Source organism: Vombatus ursinus, unplaced genomic scaffold, assembly GCF_900497805.2.
Source record: "Vombatus ursinus unplaced genomic scaffold, bare-nosed wombat genome assembly UNPS02014830.1, whole genome shotgun sequence".
In the NCBI taxonomy this organism is placed as follows: domain Eukaryota; kingdom Metazoa; phylum Chordata; class Mammalia; order Diprotodontia; family Vombatidae; genus Vombatus; species Vombatus ursinus.
This window is the reverse complement of record NW_020954608.1, coordinates 52,443,017-52,470,293: the sequence shown is the minus strand read 5'-3', so window position 1 is coordinate 52,470,293 and position 27,277 is coordinate 52,443,017. Positions and strand designations below refer to the sequence as shown.

The window sequence follows — 27,277 nt, the reverse complement described above, 5'->3', positions numbered from 1 at the left end:
ACATTTTCTTATTAATTCTTGTTCTATCCCCAAGAGCAACACAAAACAAGAGACACAGTGGTGTGATGATTCGGACACTTGTGTTACGGTTCCGACTCTCGCTTTCTGTCGGACCTTGGGCAAATCACTTATCTAGACCTCAGTTGTCTTATCTCTAAAATGAGTATGTTGAATTGCATTATTCATGTACTGCTTTATACTCTTAAAAGTGCTTTCCTAACAACCTAGGGAGGTAAAATATTGTCATCATCATTTTACATGTGAGGAAACTGAAGACTAGAAATAGTGCAAGCGTTCTTACAGCTCCCAAGTTTAAGCGTTGGGTTTTAATTCTAACACTGTTTCCAATAACCACAACTGCCCTTATATCTGTGTGTGCCTCTCATCATTTATGTCTGAATGCAATCCAAAGATGCATGAAGATGAGTTTGAGGTTTTAATTAATTTTTTGGATTACTTGTTTATTATTGCCTGAGTCTCTCAATTAAAAAGTAAAGAAGATGGAGCAGCTAGATGGAGCAGCTCTGGCCTAGGAGTCAGGAGGACCTGAGTTCAAATCCAGCCTCAGATACTTAACACTTACTAGCTGTGTGACCCTGGGCAAGTCACTTAACTCCAATAGCCTCACCAATAAGAAAAAAAGAAAAAAAAAGAAAAGTTAGTAAAAGTTAAGTTAAAGTTAGACAAAGTTTAATGTTTATTAGTTACAGGGCTTTTAAAAAATTTATTTATTTTATTCTGAACTTAAGAAATAAAACAAGCATTTCTATAGTAGAATAAAAAAATGGTTGTACATGAAACTACAAATATGTATAACTTGCTATTCCTTTTAAATATATGATAAAGTTATCATGTAGCTTTCTTTTTTCCTTTTTTCTTCCCCATCCCTCACCCTAGGGATGGCTACCATTAACCACACAAAAATGTATATATACATATACATATATACACATATACATATATATTCAAAACCATTTTATACATCTATTTATCAATTCTTTCTCTGGATGAGATAGTATCTTCTTTCACAAGTCTTATGTAGTGACAGGGTTTTAAAATAAAGTGATTTGATTATTTGAAAGAGTAGTCTATCTAGTAGAAAAACACTGATTCCTATTTTCTGAAGAGATCTCCATTTCTCAGCAGGGTGATAGTAATTCTATCAAGGCAGTGAATTCTGTTGGGTTCATTTGAGAGAGCACCAGTTTGATTCTTGGCTTTGATCCTTCCTAATTTTAAATGACTTCACATCACTGATTCTCAGTTTCACTATTTGTAAAATGAGAATAATGACACACATACTTGCACATATATGTCCTACCTATCTTACAGTGCTGTTGTGAGGAAAGCATTTTATAAGGCACAAAGCACTACATCTAAATGTGTTATGATAATTATTAATAATGAGAAGCAGCATAGCCTCATAGAGAGAGCCAAGCTCAAAACCAGGAAAACTAGGATTCAATCCTGTCTCTACTAGCTGTCACCCTGAGCAAGTGACCTCTCAGCATTCTAGGGCAAATCTGTGACTATAAGTTGCAGAGAAGATACTGACCTGCATTAATAGAGGAATTTTCCTCACCTGGGAGCTCCCTATGTCAATGCACAATTCTGATCCTTATCCCTACTTGTAATAATAATCACAACATCATCAATGCTTCTATGCTTGGATGAATCTGTGATCTCATCATTCTTTCCACTAGTATACATTGCAACCTACCTATACCTTCTTTATCCTTTGAGACTTTTATCCAGATCCTTCTGGGAATCCTTCATATGGGATTGTAGGGACTTTCCTTTAGATCTCTTGCTATCCCAGCTATCCCATAACTTCTATCCATTATTAGGCCAACTTCTTTTCTGTTCATATATCTCTGATGACATCTATTCCACTTTTCCTGTACAAGTCTTTACTAACATGTTATAGTATCCTTATATCCACTATATAATTTCCCATGGTCCTTTGGGTGACTTTGGATTTTAATTCTTTGAAGATGGTGATATCCCATGATTAGTAGCTATAAACATCACTGGAAGGATATTGCTGTTAGAAATGAGGACCTATGTTTGAGGAAGAAGCTTGGGGTCTTTAAAGTGCTAGTCAGTTTCTCACAGGCAATCCTACCCTTTCTCTTCCTCTTGTTCAATCAGGGACCCAACTCATTCATCATGCTCTGTAATTGTCTAAGATATATGTACTGATGGACCAACTCTTTGGGTTTCCCATGCAACTATGTAGCACAGTCTATACAATAGGCTTTCTTCATATATTTGAGGTCATCTACAAACAGGTCATCTGGAGGACCTCATTATCTACAAGAAATGCATCTTCCATTTTGACTCTGTATGGTATCTTTGCCATAATAGTGACAAATGTCTTGATTATCCCAAGTCTGTCTGTTTTATGCCTCTTTGATAGTAATAATCAGAAAGTTGTCAAAAAAAAGTCATCTCCCTTATTACATCTTTCAAAGAATCTTCTATGGTTTTGACATATGTCTTAAAGTTACCTTGTCAGAGGAGAACCTTTAAGAAAGCATTTACTCTACCAAGTCAAACGCACATACACACACACTTTGGCTAATGCCTTTGAGGAGTCTGGATGTCTAAGATTTGGTGCCAAAGCCTACCTTCCTTCATGCACACATTGCTGGGTTATCTTCAGCAATTGCTATTGATCTGAATAACCTTACTGAATACTTCCAATCCAAGGAGACTGTCTAGTCGGTTAAAATCTATAGTCAGTACAAAGCCTTATGCTATATCTTGTGGACTAATGCAGAAGAGAAACCACACAATGTAATGGTGTAAAAATAATAACAATAGTGGACACTTATAGTATCTGGAGTCAGCCCCCCAAATCATAGAGCAAGTCCTCCAGACTCCAGCTCCAAAAACTTATGTATTAAGTAAGAAGCTTATGCCAGCTTCACGGTACTCTGTGGGTCTGCCACTGAGAAAATCATAGCTCATGAGCCCCCATCAATGTCATTCAAATCAAAGGAAATTAATGAAATGGCCTAATAAGAAAAGCATCAATAAAAGATTTCTTCCACACACCCAAGAAACAGTCTCTCATAAATACATACATATACACACACGCACGCACGTACACACGCACACATCAGTCTGAAAAATAATCATACATGGGGAACATGTAGAGAACCACACACATTGGGAACTCATATGGCCAAGGCATACGCACAAAAAGGCAAACACATAGGGAACACATGTAGCCAGGACAGATGCACAGAAAGGCACACATGTTGGGAACACGTGTAGCTAAGGCAGATGTTTGAAAGAGAAAATATATAGGTAAATTATGTCCTGAAGTGGTCCTCATGTAGGCAGTAGGAGTGACCATGGCACATCATTATGGGGCAAATGCATGTAGCAGAACACAAATATAGAGAGACACCTCATGATTCAGGTACTACAAGGGAATAGATCTCTCCTACCTGCTTAGCTACATTATTACGTTTTCATATGAAGAAAAGGAACTTTGAGCTCATTACCATGTCTTCCCATAGGTGAAAAATTTCCAGTCTCCATAGATCACATGGAATACATTAGAACGTCAGTATACACAGGAGCATACAGAAATGTACAAATCACATAGTTAATGCAGCTAGCACAGTTAACACAGTTAGGTTTGGTACCAACTTTCATGTGCTTGCCACATGACATTCACAGTGGTATTGCATGATACTAGCTATTGACTGAAGACATTTAGTGCATCAGGGCATATACTCACAGCATACAAGACAACTTTGCCTATCAAAATATGTCTCATGAATTAGATGAAATGTAATATATATAACCATGACATATAAAATGGCATATGGCATATATGTATATATCGTTCATAAAAAAAATCATAAGCACCTAGCAACAGTGCATACAGAAGATGAAATACTAGAATACATGCCATAAAAGCAATTATCAGTAATGAATGCAAAACACTGGATGCTAGCATGTGCATATCAATACTACATTCACATCAATGAAACATAATATAAATCACATGAATTTGTGATTTACAACAACATATATTAAAGTGACATTCAGAGCACATGTTAAAGACACTCCATCGATGACATTCATTTGAATATGTGACTAATCAGTTCTCCCATCTTAAGTGAAACATATTAAGTAAGCTTGGTCAGAATCAAAGGATCTGAGATTTGGAAGGGATCTCAGCACACTTCTAGTCCAACTCACACCTGAAGGACTCTCTACCATTGCATACTTGACTAGTAGTCATCTAGCTTTTGCTTGAGATCTCCAATAAGGGAGAATTCATTGCCTCCCAAAGCAGCACACTTTGCTTTGGCATGGTTCTAACTGTCAAGGAACTTTTTTTTGATGTGAAATCTAAAAAACTAACTTTCTACAATTTCTATCCATTGTGTCTAGTTTTGTCCTATGGGGGCAAAACAGCATAGGTCTAATTCCTTCTCAGATACCATGTATCTTCTTAGGAAGTACGTAATATAACAGCCCTTTCTACTTTAAAATAGCTATCATAGTCATTATGAGTTTTTTTTTCAAGCTAAACAATTTCATCTCCTTTGCCTGATACTCTAATAGATTTAAGACCCTTCATATCCTGGTTCTTAGATGAGGAAAAATAAATGTAAAAATGAAATTAGCACTAGGTATCTGCAGTTATATCACCTAGCACAATCCAGCTCAGATGAAAATTACTGGCTTCATTGAAAATAGATAATTCCAGACTACCTTCATTTCCTTTTTTTTTTTGACGGAGTAAACAATTGCTAGGTCTGAGGAATCATCTAAACATAGCATTCCTAGATTTTAGCAAAGAATTTGGCAGCATCTCTTATTATGTTTGTGTATAATATGAAGAGATATGGGCTATGTGTTGGTATAGTTAGCCAGAGTTGTAACTAGTTGGATGACAGCAGTGTCCCAAATGACTCAATGCCAACTTGGAGGAGAAACTTGCTTGGTGTTCTCATGGTGCTGCCTTTAACTCTGTGTTAGTCAACACTTTTATTAATGCCTTAGATGATAACATAGATGACATGCTTTTCATGTTTGCAGATGGCATAAAGATAAAAAGAAAGCTAACATGTTGGGTGACAGTTGACAGTTAAAACTGATTTTGACAGTTTGGACAATGGGCTGGCTCAAATAACATGAAATTGAACATTCAGTTGAAATTGAATTTAAATTTTTACACTTGGATTTGAAAAGTCAACTTCATAAATACAGAATCATGGAAGTGTAGATAGACAACAGTTCTTATGAAAATTAAAGACCCTTCAGGAAGAAGAATTATACTTTGCCTAGTGCACTGCAAGGATGTTGTGAGTAGATAGTGTGACATGACTGCCAAGAAAAGCTAATGTGGTCCTGATCTGCTTTAAGATGGTTGTAGTATCCATAGTGAGAGAGATAATAGTTCTCCTTTACTCTACCCTATTTTGGGAGTTGTATAGTTAATTTTAAACACACTTTAAGAAAGGCACAGCCCAGGTTAAAATCTTTCTGTGAGAAAATAATTGAGATAGTGAAGGATGAGAGGACTGGAAGACTGGTAGCATAGGATTGGGATGAAAAGAAGGAAAGGCTTAGAAGGTACATGGTAACTTTCTTCAAATATATATGACCACAGATCTAGGGCTGAAGGAACTTTAGAGGTCATCTAGTTCAACCCATTCATTTTACAGATGAGAAAATTGAAACTTGGGTCAAGTGACTTGTCTAAGATCATATGAGTAGTAAGAGTACGAAGCTGGATTTGAAACCTGGTTCTTTGATGTCAGAGCCAATTATTGCTCTACTACAATGCAAAGAGTAGTAATGCAATGGGTGTGGGAGGAGGTATCCAATAGAGTACCCCAGAAGTCTGTTCTTAATCATGTACTGTTTAATATTTTTTTCAATGATTTGGATAAAGGTATAGATAGCTTGCTAGTGATGATGAATATTTATAGATGATACAAAACTCAGAGGGATAGTTAATATACCAGATGCCAGAGTCAGTCAAAAAAATCTCGACAGGTTAGTTGACCCTAATAAGATGAAATGTATTAAAGGTAAAAGTAAAGTCTTACATTCAGGTCCAAAAAATAAACTTCCCAAATGTGCTGGTCGCGCTGTGCACTCTCCTCCTGTAAGGAGCAGGCTGCCAGGGTCATACTTACCAGTCTTCGGTGCCCACCCGGATAAACACAGAGACGAGCTGATTAGGAGGTGCAAACACTCGAGCTTTATTCAGAGGCCATCACAGCAAGGCCAAGCAGGAAAGCCAGAGCAAGAGAGCAGGAGCAAGAGAGAGTGAGCTCCGACCCCTACCACCCCTAAATACCTTCCTAGCCCCTCCTCCTCAGCCCGCCTACTAGTCATTGATTGTAGGATCAGATACCAGAAGGGGATGTTTGGGGTTAGTGCTGCACCAAGGGAGAGGACGTGACGCAGGAGGCTAGGCCCGGATACAGGAAGGAGACGTCTGGGGTTAGCGCTGCACCTAGGGAGAGGACGTGACAAAGGAAGCTCGTTCTCTGCCGTCCCACTCCCATGTGGCACAGACCCCTGACTCAGGAGCACATGCTCCGGCTACTTCCCTGTATCCTGTTCCTACCCCAGTTCACCACAACTCCACATGGCACAGCCCCCTGCCTCGGGAGCGTGAGCTCCGGTTACTTCCTAATATCTTGTCCCTGCCCATCTTGCCACAACCCCCACGTGGCGCGTAGCCAACATCAGACAATCCCTCACACCCAAATATAAGTTAAGGAATGCAAAGTTCAATGGCAAGTTATCTCAAAATGATTTGAGTATTTTCTCATAGACTGCAAGCTCAAGACAACTCAGGAATGTGAGTTTGAAGCCCCCCAAAGCTAATGTGTTACCTGTATTCAAAGGGACATAGATTCAAGGTATATGGAGGGGAGAGTTTCTTGTATTTAGCCATCATCAGATCAAATTGGTAGTGTTTGTGTTCATTTGTTTGCACCCCAATTTTAGTAGGATGTTGATAGCTGGGGAGTATTCATAGGTGGGCATTCAGGATGGTAAAAGACCTCTAAATCATGTTATAGGAGGATAAGTTGAAGGAAATGGGGATATTTAGTCTAGAAAAAAGAAGACAAAGTAACATGATAGCTGTCTTTGAGCCATTGAACAGCTATCATGAGGAAAAGAGATTAGATTTAAACCAGGAACAAGTTACAAGTGGCAAAAAAAAAAAGAGCAAATTTAGGTTTGATGTGTAAGAAAAACTTTCTAAAAATGCAAGGTGCCCAACAGTGGAATGGGCTGTTTTAGAGAGTAATGATTTTCCTCGCTATGGAGATCTTCAAGCAGAAACTGGATGACCACTTTTTCAGGTCATAATGAAGATTTCTTTTAGGTGTGGGTTGAACCGGATAGCCACTGAATTCTCATCTGATTCTCAAATTTTGTGACTCTGTGTCCTTATTTAAAAGAGGAAATAAACTTGGCTCTAAGAACTAGGAACAATAGATAGAAGTTGGAGGGAGTCAAACTCTAAAATCTCCCAATAATTAAAGCTAGCCAAAAGTGGACTAGACCACTCTGAGAGATAGTGGATTCTACCATTGGAGGTCTTAATCAGCACAAATTTAGAAGGATACTTGTGTGGGGTATATTGCAGAGGGAATTTTTAGTCAGATGCTTTTGAGTTCTTTTCCAGCCTTTAGATTTTTGGGATGCTCTGATTCTGTGGAGTCAGAGGCTAAGTTCTCATAACAGACTTTGTTTTGAAAGCAGCAGCTCTCTTTCAGAAATGCATTAAAAACTCCAGGAACCTTCTCCTCATGCCTCCACCCCTCCCCTCCCCATCCCATCCCAGCAGGTGTGTTAATTTACAGTACTGACAACCTGAATTATTTATCTCCACCTTAAATTACAGTCCCCACACCCAGAGTAATTTATGCACACAATAGCTGCATCTGGACTCTCAAAAATGCATTAGGTTCATTACTCCTGGTGCTGATTTCTGGAACACTTTGTCACAAGGGTCTGGCCACCCTAATAACAATTGACATTTACACAATGCTTTAAGTTTTATAAGAGCCCTTTGAATTTATTATCTCTTTTGATCCATTTAAGTATGCTAGGAAATAATACTCCTATAACAAGTAGTATTATTCCCATTTTATAGATAAGGAAACTAGAGGTTATAGAGATTAAATGAATTGTTCAAGGTCAGAGCTGAACCTCAAGCCTAGTCTTCTGACTCCATATACATTGTCCTTTTTACTACATCATGCTGCCTCTAATTCACATAGATCTTTGGGCTTTCATGGTCCTGGAGTTTGGCTGTACATAAAGGAAACTCAAATGAATTTTTTTCTTTTCTTTCTGATTTCTCAACTATACTTTCCAATTTATCCCTTCTCAAATCTCATTTTCTCCAAGAATTCCCCTTAGAATTCATATATTTCCCTCCTCCCTATTATCTACATTAGACCAGGATGGTACATTGAGCTTCCAAAGCTTCCCTTCATATGCTATCCCTACTCTCTCACATCCATCAATGACGCACTATGCCTCAACATCCCTATCCAACTATATCCTTCCATTGTACACAGTGGAATACTCCTATTTTTTTTACAGTCACCTCTTTAAAGCTATCTTCTAGCAGAAGATTAGCACCCCACCATTGCTAATGCCCTCCCTCCTCAAATTACTACTACATTTATTTTGTATTTATTCTATTTACATGTATATATGTTATTTCCCCTGATAGAATGTGAGATCCTTAAGAGCAAGGAATCATTTTATTTTTATCTTTACAGCCCCAGGGCCTAACACACTGCTTGGCACATAGTGCATCTTCCAAGGACAGTGTAAGAACAGTAATCAAGGTGTGAATGTTGTGAAACAAGATGTGGTATACAATTATATCACCTTAATGTCAATTTCATTACTTGTCTTTCCCCACCTTATTCTTCTTTGTAAAGGAAGGGAGGAATGGAAATATTATAAAAGGATATGATGGAAGGAAAAAAAAAAGCACAAGTAATGATCACAACCATTAATGCAAATGGAATAAACTCACTTAGAAAGTAGAGGAAGGTAACAGAATGGATTAGAAAGAAGAATCTAACAATATTGATATTTTTATTTAAAGGAATCACATGTAAAACATAATGATTCACTGAAAGTCAAAACGAGGGGTTGAAGCAAAATTTTTTATGTCTCAGACAAATAAAAAAAAGGTGAAAATCCTGATTTCATGTGAGGCAACATTAAAAAAAAAAAGACATGGGGGCAGCTAGGTGGTGCAGTAGATAGAGCACCGGCCCTGGAGTAAGGAAGATCTGAGTTCAAATCCGGACTCAGAAACATAATACTTCCTAGCTATGTGACTCTGGGAAAGTGACTTAACCCCAATTGCCTCACTAAAATAACAAAAACAAAACATGGTTAAAAAAATAAACAGGTAAACTACATTATCCTTAAAGGCCCCATGTGTACAGAAATACTATCAATACTTATATGGACCAAAAGACATCATATCTAAGTACTTAGAGGAAATGTTAATTGAATTACAGGGAAAAATAGATACCAAAACTACAGTAGTTGGAGACCTTAACTGCGCATTTTATACCTTAATAAATACAAAAACAAAAAAACACGTAAAATCCTTGAATAGAATTTTTGAAAAACTATATATGATAGATTTTAGTGATTACAGAATGAAAATCAAATGTTGTGTGTATATCTCAGACTTGGATTATACTTTAACAAAAATAGTGCTTGGGCATTAAAAATTCATAAACCAATGCAGAAAAATGAAATATTTAATATATCACTTATTGATAACAATGAAGTAACAAATATAATTTTTAAAAGATTACTTGAAGAAAGTATTCAAACTTAAATGGAAAAAATAGAATATAATCCTAAAGACTTTGTGGCTCAAGGAAAGAAGTCATAAAAACAATATATAATTTCATTAAAGAAAATAACAACAATCTGACAACATGCCAAAACTTTTAGTATGGAGCCAAAACAGTCATTAAGGGAAAGTGTATATCTCTAACCCTTTTAATCAACAAAATAGAGGAAGAATAAAATAAATACAAATATAAATAAAATAAAACATAACCCCTCCCAGAAAACTAAAATATTTTAATTAAATTAAATACAATATAAAATTCTTGGAACTCAAGAAATTAACAAAATTGAAAACAAAAAATAAACTTGCAAAATTAGTAACACCTTTTTGAAAGAAAAACTTTTATAACAAGCATTACCTAATTTGATGAAAAAAAGAGAAAAAACAAATTCCCATATTAAAAAAAATGAGAGCGGAATTTGAAACAAAATTGAAAAGAAAATAAAGGAAATTATCAGAAAATATTTTGCCTGATTATATGTCAATAGAATTGACAAATGAAATGGAGGAACATTTACACAAAATATGTAAAATTTTAAAATTAACAGAACAAGAAATTGAGCATTTAAATAATTTAATCACAGAAACAAAAATTAAATAAGCTGAACGTGAACTCACAAAGGAAAAATAGCAGTAGATGAATTTACAAGTGATTTCTATCACAAATGCAAAGGAAATTAGCTATAATATTCCAATATTGTGAAAACAGAAGAAAGGGCATCCTACCAAACTCCTATTATGAGATTCACATGGTACTCATACATAAAGCAAAGTAAGATAAAGCAAAAAAAAAGAAAACTATAGGCCAACAGTTAATGAATATTTATGTAAAAACATTGAATAAAATATTAGTAAAGAAGATAGTGGCTTATTTTAAAAGATTATATGTTATGACCAGGTTGGATTTATATCTATAATTCAGGATTAGTTCAGAAAACTGTTAACCTAATGATTCATATAAATAATGAGAACAACATGAATCACATGGCTATATCAATAGATCAGGGAAAATTCTGGATAAAATACAACATCCACTTATGGTTAAAAAATATATTCTAAAGAGTAAGAATAAATGGAATATTCTTAATATGATGTAAAACAAGACCTAGCACACCATTATCTGTAATTGAAAAATGCAAGACACTTTTACATAAAATTTGGGATAGAGCAATGATATCCATTGTCATCATTTTTATTTTATACAGTTCTGGAAATGTTAGTTATAGCAATAAGACAGGAAATAGAATTATAGAAATAAGCGAACAAAATTAATGCTATTGAAATGACATTTTACATAGAGAACCCTAGAAATTCCTGAAAGTAATTAAAAAACTTGATAACCAATAAAGATAAATTCACAAAAATCATTAGCCTTTTTATATTACAAAAAAAGAGATAGGAAAAGAAATTCCATTCAAAATAATTATAGAATATATGCATATCTGAGAGCTTGCTTACCAAGAAACACAAGATGTATATGTATATAAATGTTTGCTAATGTTTGTCCTAATATTTATGTTTCCTTGTAGGATGATGATGAGTTGACTTGGAAAGACCGCTTACCTGGATATATGATGAATTTTGCTTCAATCTTGTTCATGGTAATGTCCTTGAATCTTTGAATTCTCAAAAAGCTAGAATTTAATTCAATGAAATTCAGTTAAAATATGTATTCATCATTTGCCTATTATTTGCAAAGCATTATATTAAGCACTCTGGAGACTTAGAGATACTTTCTCTATTAGTACCTATCATAGTCCATCCTTTTCATCCTTCTTTATTCTTGTCCATTTTTTTCTCATAATGTGCCAGTGCTCTAGAATTCCATAATTAGTTTTCCGTTACATAGGTAACACTGAATTACTTAGGTTGTCCATCTGTTATTACTCCCTGTTGCTGAATGACTGCCCCCTGACAGATTTGATTCTTCAGAGACTATTGTATTCCATGGCTTGCAATGATATAGCATCACCGGGATAAACTGGTATTTTAAAACAACAACAACTGTGTTTTCCTGTCAGGAAGCATCTTGGGATCATAATTCTTCAAATACATTAACCAAATGCATAAGACTATTTCGAGCCCATACTTGTCCAGATTGCTGAAGTTCTTTCTAAGCTAAAATTCTGTAATTCTCAGAGGCATGGAATGGTTCAAAGAAAAAATTCAGACAAAGTATGACAGATAAATTTGAGAGAGTGAACACTGAGTAGAGTCGAGAAAATCTTCTTAGAGAAGGTGCCCTTTTTCTTAAATGAAGAAAAATTTTAACAAGGCATATGATAAGGAAATCCATTTTGGCATGGTGAATGACCTGGGAAAAATGCATAGATACGGGACATGGTCAACTGTGTTTAGGGAACTGCTAGTATAATTAGCCTGAGGAGATTTCTAGGTAAGACTTCACATTAAATTATGGGGAGGAGTAGAGAAAGAAAAGGAGGGGAGAGTTCTTATTCAAAGAATGAATCTTGGCATTAAGAAAATTTTGCTAGCTTACTTGTGAATGATAATTGGCTGTGACCTAGAATTCTCATTATTGTCATCACTATCATTATCCATACATCCATTTACCAGCAAACATTTAATTAAGCATGTAGTATAGATACTATGTGCTAGACAAGATATAGACTTCATTTTAGATGTGACCTCCCCCCTCATGGAACTTGAGAATGAGAACAATGTCACATACCTTTTTTGTAACCTTTATGGTAGCCAGCTCAGTACCAGGCATATATGTAGGTTCTCAATACTACATTAAATTGAATATAATTAAATTGAATTAAGTTGGCACTAAGTTTCACGGGCCAGACTGCTGGTTAAGATTATTGATTTCTTTTATTTCACTTGCTAGGAATCTCCTTGTAGGAGGTCAGACTGGTGGGAATATTAGGAGAATGAAAGGTTTTTGATACTTGTTCACTCTGTTACAGATTTTAAAGAGAATTTATAACACTAGCCTTCAAGAAACTTAGTATCTAAATTTTTTTTTTAATTTGAAGAAAAAGATGATGATAATAATGATACAAGAAAATAAAGGCATGTGAGTTACTCAGAAAGATGAAACTTATAATCTCCCTCTCTACCCTTTGAGTGACTAGGTTCTATTTCAGGCTCAGTAGTTCCAGGTTCCACTAAGTCAAGGGCTCCTCCATTCCTGGAATCATTATTGGGGTTGGGAGGGTGGGCAAGAGGTGAATATAGAATAAAGGTGATAAAGTTCACTATCAACTAGTGTGGAACCTAACATTCTGTTTTCTTCTTTTCAATTTTTTTTCCCCCACTACAGTCCAGGCTTTAGCTAAATGTTCATTTAACCACCAGGTGGTGCTGATGGTCCCATACTCACTATTGGGGCATGCCCCACTGGGGCAGTATTAAATGCCAAATTTTCAATGATTACTTGAATCATCATGTTTCTGTTCCTTAATTTCTCCTCTCTATGGGATATCACTTGCTGTCTAGGTGTATTTATATGTGTTGCTCTGCCCGATTGAAATGAGCTCTCAATCCCTACTCACTGGCTGGTTGTTACCCTCACCTTTTGAATATACTATGTTTCAGGGAGCACTAGTCATATAACCTTGGCTTAATGGAGTTGGTTTTCCCCAAAAGCAGGTACCAATGTGGTAGTACTATATATAGCATTTTTATTATTAACGGAGTCAATAGGTAGGACTAAGGAGCACGATTCACAATGTAAGGCATAAATATTGTCCAAGTGGCTATAATCTTTCTACTCTACAAGACCCTGGAAGTCTCATTCTTCTTCTACCTCTTCTCCCCTACCCAAAGCCTTACTCATGCTAGAAGAGGGAAAGAGAGGCAGGATGTGACATGGCAGAGTACTAGCAGAACTTGGTGCTCAGGTTTAAAGTGTGCAAAAGGGGAGCATGTGCAAGTAATGAAAAGTATAATGGTAACACTAATTCTTTACCAGGATGTGTACTCATTCCACTAACTATGCTTTATGATAGGTTAGCTGTTACCAGAAGAGGTCAGAAGTCAGAGGTCTTCTCTAGGAACTAGACAAACCAAATTTTTTTTTCTTCTCTCTGTGCTGTTAGTAGGTTACTGGTAAAAAAGAAAAGTACTACATTCTTGATTCTCTCTTGACTGCTCCATGATTGCTTCCCTCTTCTGCATTAGCAGTCCAGTACATAATCACATTTGTAACGATTTCCAACAAGAGACAAAGTAGAAAAATAAAGGAAATTAAGTCATGTGGGGGTTTGGCTATGAAGCAACCATCCCTCATAAGCTTCTTTCACAGTCCACTGTCAGAGAACCAGTCTTGGAATCTATCACTGCTGATATCATGGCACTGCCTCAAGGTATCACTTTTTGCTATGCCCCTCTACTTATCTTCCACACAATCTCTCAAGATGAGAGAGGCTAGCTTGTTAGTCAAAGTCCAGCCAGTCAGTTACATGGTCAAGGCAAACTCCTCAGCAGGAATCAAGGAATGGTGAATACTGGGAGACGTCTGCCAGAAACCACCAGGCATCTACTTCCAAGTGTCTTGATCTCCTGGACAATAACAGGACTGTGCAATATGCAAAATAAATAGAATGATGCAGGACTAGTCTCTAAGAAGTGAGTGAATATTTTAAAGATGGAGGATATCTTAAAGGAGGTGGCATCTTAGCTGAACCTTGAAAGGATGTAGGAGTTCAAAGAGGCAGAGATGAAGGAGAGTATTACAGGCATGGGGATAGCTTATACAAAGTCATGGAGGAGATAGAATGGCATTTATTGGCAACAGAAAGACTTGCTTGGCTAAAATGGATAGTGTGAGTGTGGAAGTAACATGTAATCAACACAGAATGATAAATTGTAGCCATAATAAGAATGACTTTAAATACCAAACCGAGCTTCCTGAAATACAAAACTACGAGAATACGAGAAAATGATATAAAATGGATACGTACATTTTGTCATCATCAGCAAGACATGAAAATTAAATAGAGGATAATACTAAGGTGATTTGAAGTACAAAATTTAAGAAGAGAGAGGGGGCTCATTATGGATGGCGTTTCCCCCTCGATGAAATTTGAGGCAAGATTATCTACTAAGAAAGAGGTAGAGAGAATAATGTAGGCAGCTGGAGGAAGGAAAAAAAAAAGTTCTGAAAAAGCCATTGTGGGGAGTGAGTCATTCAGTATACTTGTGTTTCTTCCTCCAGTGAGGTTCAACAGTGTTTGAGCATGAGCAGAGAAGGTAGACATTGAGTGTGCTCCAGGAGTTTGGCATTTGGAACAAAATGAGGAGCTAAAAAACAATGTATTAAGAGATTTGAAGATTGAGGGCAGTGTAAAGGTGAAGAGGTTAACTAGAAGGTCAAGATTCTGAAGGCATGATTTCCAGGTTAATTGACTTGCCTGGGGTCACATAGATATTAAGTGTCTGATATGATTTAGGGCTTCCTGACTTCAAATCCGACACTGAATCTATTATACCACTTATTACAACATCTCTTATCTCTGTTCTCTCCTTTTCACTCACATAGATACCACCTTAGCTTAGCCCCTCATAGCCTCTCTCTTCAACTATTGAAATAGCCTATTCTGTTCATCATATTTGTACTTCAAATGATGTGAGCTTTAATATCTAGGTTATGGATTCATTTAGAGCTCATTGTGGTATACAATGTTGATCAAAACCTAATTCTGATAGACCACTTTCCATTCTCCTGAGTAGTTTTACTGAATACTGAATCTTTACACCCCGGGACGTTCCTATTATGTCACACTGATCAATTTTTCTATTTTAATTAGCACTATAAAGTTTTGAAGCGCATTGTTTTGTACTACAGCTTGAGATCTAGTATAGTTGGGTCCCCTTATTTCCTACTATTTTTATAATTTCCCTTAAGATTCTTGATGTTTTGTTCCTCTAGATGAATTTTATTATTTCTAGCTCCACAAATTTATCTTTTGGAAATTTGATTGAGATGGCACTGAATAAGTAAGTTAATTTAGAGAGTATTGTCATTTTTATTATTTTGGGATGGCCCAACCACAAGCAATTAATATCTCTCCAGTTATTGAGGTCTGTTTGTGGTTATTTTTAACAGAATTTATTTTTCTCTTTCTTCTTGCTGGGTTTTGTTGGTATTGTACAGAAAGGCTGATGATTTAGGTGGGTGTATTTTATATTCTGATAATTTGCTGAAGTTATCGATTGTTTCAATTAATTTGCGTTTTATCTCTACAGTCTTTAAGATAGACTATAATATTACCTGAAAATTCAGTAATTTTATTTCCTCCTGCTTATTCTTTCAATATATTTTTTCTTATTTTATTGTTTTATGGCTAGCATCTCTAGAGTTATATCAAATAATATTGGTAATAATAGACATCCCTAACCTTATTGAAAAGGCTTCTAATGTTTCCATTCAACTCTAATTTTTTTAATAGGAATGATTGAAAGGCTTCTATTCCATTAAAATTCCATTCTCTTTTCCCCCACCCCCAAAGTATTATGCTCACTTTTGCATTGTTATTCTTGGTTATAAGCCTTTATCTTTTGCCTTTTGGAATAGCAACATTCCTGGGCTTTCCCTCTACTGTATAGTAGTTGTCACTAAGTCTGCTGTGAACCTGACTATGGTTCCTGGATTTTGAATTTTTTTTTTTTTCTGGCTGCTTATAGTATTTTTTTCTTTGATCTGAAACCTTTGCATTTGGACTCTAACATTCTTGGGAGTTTTCATTTTGAGATTTCTTTCAGAAATTTCCTGGTGGGTTCTTTCTATTTTTACTTCATCATCTGGTTCTAATAAGTCCAGGAAGTTTTCATTTATGATTTCTTGAAACAAAGTATCAAGGCTTTTTACTCCAGTAATGGTTTTCAGGGAGTTTGATGATTCTTAAGTTATCTTTTCTCAACTGATTTTCCAGGTCAATTGTTCTTGATGGCAGATACCTTACATTTTCTTCCACTTTTTCCATTCCTTTGATTTTGTTCTCACATTTCTTGTCTCATGGTGCCATGAAGTTCTATTTCTGCTATCCTAATTTTCAGGAAGTCTATTTCTTGGGTAAGGTTTTCTACTTTCTGTTCTGAGATACAGATTCTCCTAATTCTTTCTTCCAGAGCTATTTAATTTATAATTACATATTTTAAGTCTATTTCTTTATTTTCCCCTGGTAATCTTTTAGTCCTTGTGACTAAGCCACTTTTTTCCCCTCTGTGGCTTTTCTTGTTCCCCTGAGCTCCAGCTGGCATTCCTGGCTGGATACCTCTTACAGTGTTCGTAGTTTCTGGCTACATTGTGGTTTAGTCCTAGGCTGGATGAAAAGCTTACTTTTGTTAATCTTTGGATTTCTTAATCATTATTTTATCTGTCCCATTTTTAGCTCATTATTGGAGTATATGGGAGAGAACTAAACTCCTTCATAACCTTCCTTGCCACCATCTTAACTTGAAGTTCATAGCTAGATATCCTAAGTTCGACATTTACAACCATTAACAAATTGACCTCATCTTACCTTTCTAGACTTATTGTCTTTCATTTTATGTTCCAGCAAAACAATACTACTCCTATTTCCTGTATACGGTGTTCCATCTCCTACCTGTATGCCTTTGCAAATACTCTACCCCTTGTCAGAAAAGCACTACTGTCTCACTTCACGCTATTAAAATCTACAACAAGGTTTAGCTTAAGTACCATCTCCTTCATCGAACCTTTCCTGATACTCTCAGTTGCAAGTATAATACTTTGTGTAAACTTGTCTGTGTCCAAATTGTTTCCTCCTAATAGGAGTAAGCTTCCTGAGTTGAGGACCTAGTTTTTTGTTTGTTATTGTACCCCCAGTGCATAGTATAGTACTTGACATATAATAGGTAATTAATAAATGCTTGTTGAATTAATGAATTGGTTCAAGTGCTGCCTCAGACACTAGCTATATGAGAATGGGCAAATCTCATGCCTCCTCAGGTTCCTCATATGGAAAAAGGGAAAAATAATACTTCCACAAGTGTATGGTAAGGAAAGTACTTTGCAGATTTTAAAGTATAAATATGCATTTTGATATGCATTTTAAATATGCATATTTATTTATGAATATAAAGAAATATTTTAAATATGCATTTCTATTGATTTATCATTTGCCTGTCATAGGAATGAGATCATGATATCAAATTCTGGCAATGGTAATAATAATTCACGTTTATAAAATGCACAAACCTTTACAAAGCAGTTTTCTCACAATTCTCTGAATTAGGTGATACAAATATTAGTACCTCTATTCTACATAAAATCACATAGAATCTCAGCCAAAAGGGTCCTCAGATATTAGGAAATACAAACTGTTTCTGAACACAAAGCCCTTCTATGATGTGCCAGACAAGTTGACATCCATCCTTTGCTTGATTGACTCCAGGGAGGAGAAAACCTACTACTTCTCAAGTAGCCCAATTCACTGATGTGTGACTTTAATACTTAGAAATTTTTTTTCTTTGTACTCATTCTAAATCTTCCTTTTGTGAATAGCTGTAGTTCCTAGTTCTACCTTCTCATACCAAGTGTAATTCATGTTCCACGCGATAATCCCTCAAGTACAAGGCAGTCATCATGTCTTTCCTAAGTCTTCTCTTCTCAAGTTTAAATATTCCTTCAACCAATCTGCATATCATAGGATCTTGTGGTCTGCCATTTTGGTGACTACTCTCTGGATTGTCACCAACTTGTCAATAGCCTTCAGAAAATGTGGGACCCAGAACTTAACACAATATTTCAAATGTGGTCTGAACAGTGTAGAGTACAATGGGACTGTCAACTCCTTAGTCCTGAATACTATGTCTGTCTTCATGCAGCCTAAAGTGATATTAGCTTTCTTGGTAACTCTATCATGCTATTCATGAGTATCCAACTTATGATTCCTTAAGAGACCTCTATGTATGTATCAGGCAAACTGGTTTCCAGACATACTTTCGTGTCTTGTACTTGTGTTCTTTCTCACCATATTTTTGTTAGTGATTGTTGATGAATGTCACTACATGATAGAAGAGAGATTATCATCAATAAGCATATACTGTTTGCCATTTCAATGCACCATACAATGGTACAACACAAAGATACAATGGACAACACAAAGACATATAAGTCATAATCCTGACCTGCAATGTGCTCCTAGTCTATTCTGAAAGACAGAATGTGTACAAAAAGTGATCATGAATAACAAACATATCGTGGAGTATTAGAAAGAGCACAGGACTGGAAGTCAAAAGACTTGGGTTCAAATCCCAACTGTGGGAAGCTGTGGGAACTCAAGAAAATTTTTTCCATATGAAAATGGTATAGAAGATGAAAGGAAATTGGACTGGATTAACATCCCTTAAAAATAATAGTTGATCTTATATAGCACTTAATGAATACAAAGCACATTGCATTCTATATGTCGTTGTTTAGTTGTTTCGTTCATGTCCAACTCTGTGACCCCATTTGGGGTTTTCTTGGCAGACGCTAAAAGTAGTTTGCCACTTCCTTCTCCAGTTCATTTTTATGGATGAGGAAACTGAGGCAAACAGGGTTAAGTGGCTTACCCAGGGTCACAGACAGTATCTTAGGCCAACTTTGAACTCAGAAAGATGAGTCTTCCTGACTCCAAGCCCAGTGTTCTATCCTAGGCACTTAGTGGCCTTTTATATTTTATATTTTCTATATCAATTCTATATTACATATATATATATATATATATATTATTTGATCTTGCCCCAAATACCTGTGACATAGATAAGATAGTATAACTATCATTGCACCAATTTTATTTTGAGAAACTAGGTCTCAGAGAATTTAAAATAGAACATGTGATTGACAAGACTTCATATGTCTAGTAAATGACACAGCCAGAACTGAGATGAAGGTTTTCTAAGTCAGGGGAACATTCTTTGATGCCTCTTCAGCATTAGGGTTCTATGGTTCCAAAGCAACATATATTAAACACCAAATGAGAAATATAGGAAATGAGACCTTTAGGAGATCTCAAAGCAAATGAGTTGGCCTTTTCTGGGGGGGGGGGAGGGAAGGAGGAGTAGTAGTAGTGTATCCAGGGAAAAAAGAGTTAATGTGGGAGGGCCTTCTTTAAATAAAATGTGATGTCTTGACTTCCTGAGCAGAGTCTAGGCCTTTCTGTGTGCTTTCAGAGAATAGAAAAGCTAAAGGCAAAGCAGAATGTAGGTTAACCCCACCCTGCTCCTATTCATGCTCTCCAGATCCCCATGGCAAAAGAGATATTTCTGCCATTGTCTTCTGACCCAGAACCATGTCACCCTCCACCATAAGCCTCAGGTCTCCCCCTGCTTCATAGGCACCACCATGAGCCATCACTGCAACAGTGATTTGGGGGAAAAATAATCTCATACCACATTTTCCAGGCCTTCACTGTCTGGCAGTGACAGCCCCAAAGGAATTAGAAATGAAAATGTCTACATTGTTGGAGAATGGTGATGTCATATCCTGGTTTTTCTACATACATAGCAGTTATTTCTTTACCCTCAAGGCTGTTTACCCTCTTTACTTTCTCCCCCATCCCCAGTAGTTCAACATAGAATGGCTTCCCCAAACCATGTTTTTCCCATCTATTCTTTTGTGGTCCTTCCTGGTTATAGACAGAATGATTTCTAACCACCTAGTAAAGTATCCCCCTCTTCTCGTATGGCCTTCCACACCAGGGGCCATATCTCTTTCCTTTTTGTCCCCTGTGTGGTCCACAATAGAATGATAGTGACAGCTACCTCTTCCCCTCTTCCTTTGCCCAATGTCTCCCATTTAGCTTTTCACCATCATCCCTTTGAAGGAAAGAGGTATGACTTAGAACAGGTTCCTTTCCTGAATCACAAGAAAGAAAACTTTACTTGACTGATGCAAATTGAAAATATAATCTAGTTCAGGGCAAATCAGACACAGTGTAATTTTTTGTTTGCTAAGAAATTATATCCTGATTCAAACTAGTCCTGTACAGGGGCATCTTTCTTTTCCTAATTTTCCTGTGCTTGACACATAGTAATGACCCTTCCTTGGTATGGGAGGGAGTGGGCTTTGGGGGGAGGGGTAGCAGGCAAGGAGAGCCCCTTATTACTCCTAATTTGCAGAGAAAGGAAGTACAGGGCACCCAGAGGTCAAGTGGCTGGTAAAATTTCCATTCTGAAAACAGCGGCTTTAAGTCAGCGTCACGGCAAGAGATTTCTGCACCAAATGGAGAAATCTGAGCTCTTCATTTCAAATAGTTGGTTGGAGGAGAAATCTCAAAGTGCTCTTTTGTTTAAATTGAATCTTGAAGGAACAAATTCTGATTCCTCCGTTTTTCCTCCTGGACTAACTCTGTCCCTTCAAATTTCCAGCTCCTATTTTACTCCCTAGCTCAAAAACCTTCCATGGCTCCCCATTTCCTATCATATAAGTTTCAATTCTAATGATATGGACTCACCCTATTTACTCAAACATGTCCTACTACCTTCTAACATATTTCATTTCAATAAGACTCACCTCCATTCTTCGTCCCCCGTGAATATAATCTACTTTTCTTACCTTTATACCTTTATTCACAATTTTTATTCCAATGCCTAAAATACCTTTATTTATCTCTCCTGTAAATCCTGTGAATTTTTGAAAATCCAGTTCAAGTCCTAACTCCTCCATTAAGATTTGCATGATCACCTCAGCTCCTATTTATTTCTACCAACTCTGAACTCATACAGGACCTCATACCTTGCCTAAAAGACAATGTGATAATTAATTGCATGTTGATTACACATTGTCTTGTTTTTCACTTTTCATGCTTCAGTGATCTTTCATCTTATCAGTATAGTTGTCCCATCCGTTAGTGCACACTCCACTCTATCTGTGTAATCTACTCATAGACCCTCAAAAAGTTAAAACTAGAAATGACTTAAGATATTTTCCACTTCAACCTCCTCATTTTCCATATAAAACCCCATTTTTACAATAAGCTAGCAAATAGCAGAGCTAGGGTTTGAATGATTCCTCTCTCTGTTTTTCCCCTTGACAGATCGCACTGACATTCTCCATTGTCTTTGGGGTGATTGTATACCGAATTACAGTTGCAGCTGCCCTGTCTCTCAACAAATCTACCCGCCCCAACGTCCGGGCGACCGTGACAGCAACGGCAGTCCTGATCAATCTGGTGGTCATCCTCATCCTGGATGAGATCTACGGTGCTGTAGCCAAATGGCTCACGAAAATCGGTATTATGCCACTAGGCTCAGTGATTAAAAATTGTATTTTTTTATTGTTACACTATTTTACTATATATATTTATATTTACTATATTATATTTACTATTACACTATTACTATTTACTATTTTTACTATTACACATTTTACTATTACTATACGATGTAATCCCACCTTATTCTGGCCCACTTTGAGTGCTGATAACTACTGCCACTGAAGATTCTTAAGTCTCCATCTGTTGGGAACTCCTGCTGTCTCTCAAATAATCCAAAAGAACTAGGACTAAAAGGAAACTTTGAGCTCATCAAGAAAGCCACTTGAATGAATGAAAAAGCATTTATTAAGTGCTTACTGTGTGGCAAGTACTAAGTCCTATGGATATAAATAGAAAAACCTAGACAGTTTCTTTTCTCAAGGACCTCAAACTCTACCATACAAATATGGGGTTAGAATAATTCTCATGGTCATCTGGTTCACCACCTGGCTTCTGTATGGAAGAAATTAAGACTAGTCTCATTCATTCTACAACCCCATTCAACATCCATTATGAGATGAGAAAAATGGTGCCTAGAGAAGGTGACTTGGCCATTGTCATCCAACTACTTAACAAATTCAGTGTTTAGGTGCAGTTACTCTGACTCCAAATCTAGTATTTTCCCCCACACCAGTTTTCAAAGTCAGTTTACTAATTCCCAGTCTATCAGTCTTTCCACTGTACTGAATATCTGTACTTATATTTTAGACAAAAATAGAAGGAAATAGGATAGTCTTGGATCTTCTAGGTCACTGCTAATTGGAAGTAAAGCACAATCATTTAATATCCCGCTGCAATAATAGTGGTAGAAATAGCTTCTATTTTTGTAATTCTTTACATGCGTGATTTCACTTAGTCAATAAATATCCATTAAGTACCTACAATGTGCCAAGTACTGTGCTATGAACTGAGGATACAAAGAAAAAAGACAATCCCTATTTTCTTTTCTTTTGTTTGGGGCGGGGTTAGGCAATTGGGGTTAAGTGACTTGCGCAGAGTCACACAGCTAGTAAGTGTTAAGTGTCTGAGGCCAGATTTGAATTCAGGTCCTCCTGACTCCAGGGCCAGTGCTCTAGCTGCTGCACCACCTAACTTCCCCTGACATTCCCCATTTTCAAGGAGCACAGTCTAATAGGAGAGACAATATACCCACAGCTATGTGTAAACAAGCTATACGCGGGATGAATTAGAAATAATCAGCTGAGGAAAGGCACTAGAATTAAGAGGAATAAAGAAAGGCTTCTTGTAGAAGGTGGAATTTTAACTGAGACTTGAAGGGAATCAAGAAGCAGAGAGGAAGAGAGAATTCTAGGCTTGGCATTGGCCAGTAAAAATGCCCACAATCAGGAGATGGAGTGTCTTGTGCGAGGAACAACTAGGAGGTCACTGTAACTCAATCACAACTAATGTGTGTGAGGGTATAAGTTATAAGAAGACTGGTATAAGAAGTGGGAATGTAGGGTTATAAAGGATTGTGAGGACCAAACAGAAGATTTTATACTTGATCCTGAAGGTGATAGGGAGCCACTGGACTTTATTGACTAGGAGGGGGGACAGAGTCAAACCTGTAATTTAGGAAGATCTCTTGAATGATGGACTGGAGTAGGAGGAGGCTTGAGAAACCACTGGCATGTACAGGCAGGGGCTTGTGAGTTGGTCCTCATTACAGTATTGTATGCTCCATTTTATAGGTAATTAAGTGGCTTAGAAGCATAGAATATTAGAACCTACAGGTACACTGAAGATCATTCAGTTCAACACTTCCATTTCTTACAGTTGAGGAATCTGAACCCAAAGAGGTGGCAATGTAAAGAGGTCCAATGGAAAGACCACTGATGCTAGAGTTAGAAGTCCTGGGTTCAAGTCCCACCTCTGAAACTCAGTACTATTGCTCAAACAGCAGTAATTAAACTTCCACTGAGTGCCCCAATGCCATGGTCTCTGAGAAAAAATTAAAGAAGTGAGAGACGTGATCCCCACCATCAAGGAAGTCATGATTTAGTCGATAAAACAGAAAGCACAAGAACAAATTCAAGAACATTTAAAATGCACAGTACAGACAAGCACAAGTGACTAAGTGTATAAGCATGCCCAGTGTCTGGGAGGTTTACATCTACAAGGCTTCTTGTAGGAGGTGAATTTTGAGCAGGGTTTTGTCATAAAGGAGGTAATTCTAGATATCACAAACCTGCACTACAAAGCTATATGTATGGGAAATTGAGGTCATAACACAGCAAATAAGGTCAAAACTAGAACAACTTTTGGACTAGAACTCAGGTTTCAGTCTCTAAGCCCAATGCTTAGGATTTTTCTCCAGCTGAAATTTACTAGGATAACAAGGGTATCAGAATTGCTCTAATAGTATCAATCAATGTCAGTCTTCTGGCATGGTTATGATTTATTTTCTACCCATTGCAGAGGGAAATATGTTATGTTAACACTAACAAGGAGAGAAAAAGGGGGTGGGAGGCAGAATTAATACCAAAGACACAAGGGATTTCTGGGACATCAAATAGCTTTTTAAAGAATAATGTTTCAAGGCTCTGGATATAAATAGATGGATCTAATTTTCCTCCAAATATGAACAATATGTGTTTTTAGAATGAAGGGTGAAAGTGTTTGTCTGAATGTGGCCCAGGTTTTATTGGACTTAGATCACTGGGCACAAAAGAAGCCATATTCATTATTGCCCCAGTCTGATCAAGAACATACCTCCTGAGCAAGCACACATGTGGGGCCATCCTGCTTTCCTCGGGAGAATGGAGAATAAATTTGGGTAAACTGGAAGTTGTTTTGAGAAACAGGACTTTTGAAAGAAGTGAAAGACATGTTCTAGGGCAGAGTTGTCAAATGGTGGGTCATATCCCCAGTACAGATCAAATAAGATTAAATATCCTTGGGAAATGTTTAACAAAATAAATGCAAATACAATACAACATAGATAATGTTAATTTGTGGTTTCGAAGTCATCTAGCAGTGAGATCCTTGTTGACATCCCTGTTCTAGGGGATGGTAGAATGAGGGGAAGATGGCAGACATGAAAATCAGAAAACAGAGGAGCAGCAAATCCCAGTGGTTATCTGCAACCACAATCAAGTCCCTCTACCTCATAGAATCTCAGAACCAGAAGGGACAGCTATGAGGGCATCCAACCTAACCCAAACTTGAACAGAAGTTGCAGCTACAACATACCATACTATTGGTAATCTAACATTTCCTGGAGCCAGCCATGTGGCACAGTGGAAAAAGCCCAGGACTTGGAATTGGGAAATCCTAAGTTCAACTCCAGCCTCAGACACTTACTATAACCCTGGGCAAATCACTTGACCTTTGTTTGCCTCGGTTTCCTCATCTGCAAAATGGGGATAACAATAGCACCTCCTTCCCAGGGTTGTTGTGAGGATAAATGAAACAATGTTTGCAAAAAGCAGTTGGTATGGTGCCTTGCACATAGTAGGTACTTAATTAATACTTGTCTCTTAAAAATGGATGAAGGCATCCTCTACTTCTTGAGGCTACTCATTCCATTTTCAGATAGCTCTAATTGTTAGAGATATTTTCCTTACATCACTCCTAAATCTATGTCTTTGCAACTTCCACCTTTTGCTCTCAGTTTTTCCTTCTGGGGCCAAGCAGAACCAGTCCAGCTTCCTCAACCATAAATTGAAGGCATTGGACTAGTTGTCCTCTTAAGATCTTTTCTAGAAAGGCTGGCTGTGAGTATGGCGTTAGGGAGAGGTGGATGAGATCCTGCATGACATTGACCTCAATGGGGATGGACTCGTTGACTTTGAAGAGTTTGTATGAATGATGTCCTGCTGACTTGACTCTCCAGCATGCGTGTGAAGAGACTTGAGCCCTGGAATGCCAGCTTGGTCACAGCCCTAGGGGTCATCCAGTCCCACTCCTGGGCTGCCCATCTAGAAGCCTCCTCTCCCCCTACCATCACCTCCCCTTCCCCTTTAAGTTGTGTGTCTACATGTAAGGTTCCCTGATTTCTCCCTCTCTAACCTCTGGTCTCTACCCACTCCCCACAAACCTTCTCCCAAAGTCCCTCTGCCCCTGGTGGGCCTGTGTGTGTCCCTCCCCAGCCTTGTCCTCATCCTTAATGATAATAAAGTTTCTGGATGTCTGAAAAAAAAAAGATCTTTTCTAGCTGGAAGTCTTGGGTTGTATGATCCTACCAATATGTTTGATGGAATCCAGGCCAATATTCATAGCAGAAATTTAGAAAGAGTGGAATCTCCATGCAAAAGCAGGAGCCAGGAGGTGTGGTCTGAGTTAGTCTGGACCTGAAATGGGCAGGGAGTGAAAGCCAGCATCAACCAAGAACTCTAAGCTTGCCATTAAATGAGTTTGCAGGACTAGATACTTGCTCTGGCTCAAGGCAGGTTCATAAAGGCCAATATAGATCCTTTCTGTTCCTTAATACAGTAATGTTGCCAGAAACCAGAAAGACGACAATTTTTTAGATCACCTAATTTAGGTACTTTGGTGAAGGATGCCTGCTTTTATGTTCTCTGAACATTGTCCATGAACTCATAATATTTGGTTGTTTTTTGAGTAAGGCTAACATTGCCCATCGTGCCTATCTTCCTCATGATCAGAAGCTACTTACATAGGATGCCCCAGAGCCATGATAGCCTGTGACTGTGGAATGAGGCAAAGAGCTAGTCTGTGTAGGATGTGAGCCTTTGAGTTGATGGATCACTGCTGAGGTTTTTAGGATTTTGCTTTCTTATATTTATATATATATAATATATATAAATATATTATATAAATAATATATATTATATTATGTTATATTATATATTGCAAATATATATTTATACATAAATATGCAGTATATTTATATATAAATACATAAATATAAATAATATATTATATAATATATTATATAATTAATATATTATTTATAGATATAAATATATAATTTATATATAAATGATATATAATATAATATGTATAAATATATTATATAAATATATTTATATATATTTAGACTGGTTCACCAGAGAAAGACCTAGGCTTCCTGGTTGGATGTCTCTGAAAGATTTTTAAAGCCCTTGGGAGAAGGAGGTGGCATCTTCTTTCCTGTTCATTAGCCTGCAAATATATTCCTCTTTAGATTTAACCTAAATCTATC

The 27,277-nt window shown here is 37.0% G+C and overlaps 1 protein-coding gene across 1 annotated transcript in view; it reads left to right on the top strand.

Moving 5' to 3' along the window:
- ANO2 (anoctamin 2) overlaps positions 1-27,277 on the top strand; it is a 491,778-nt gene that overhangs the window by 354,538 nt on the left and 109,963 nt on the right. The window contains exons 14-15 of the mRNA XM_027838585.1: positions 11,428-11,499; positions 21,913-22,108. Of these exons, the coding sequence (XP_027694386.1) occupies positions 11,428-11,499; positions 21,913-22,108 (268 nt within the window). The remainder of the gene's footprint in view (positions 1-11,427; positions 11,500-21,912; positions 22,109-27,277) is intronic.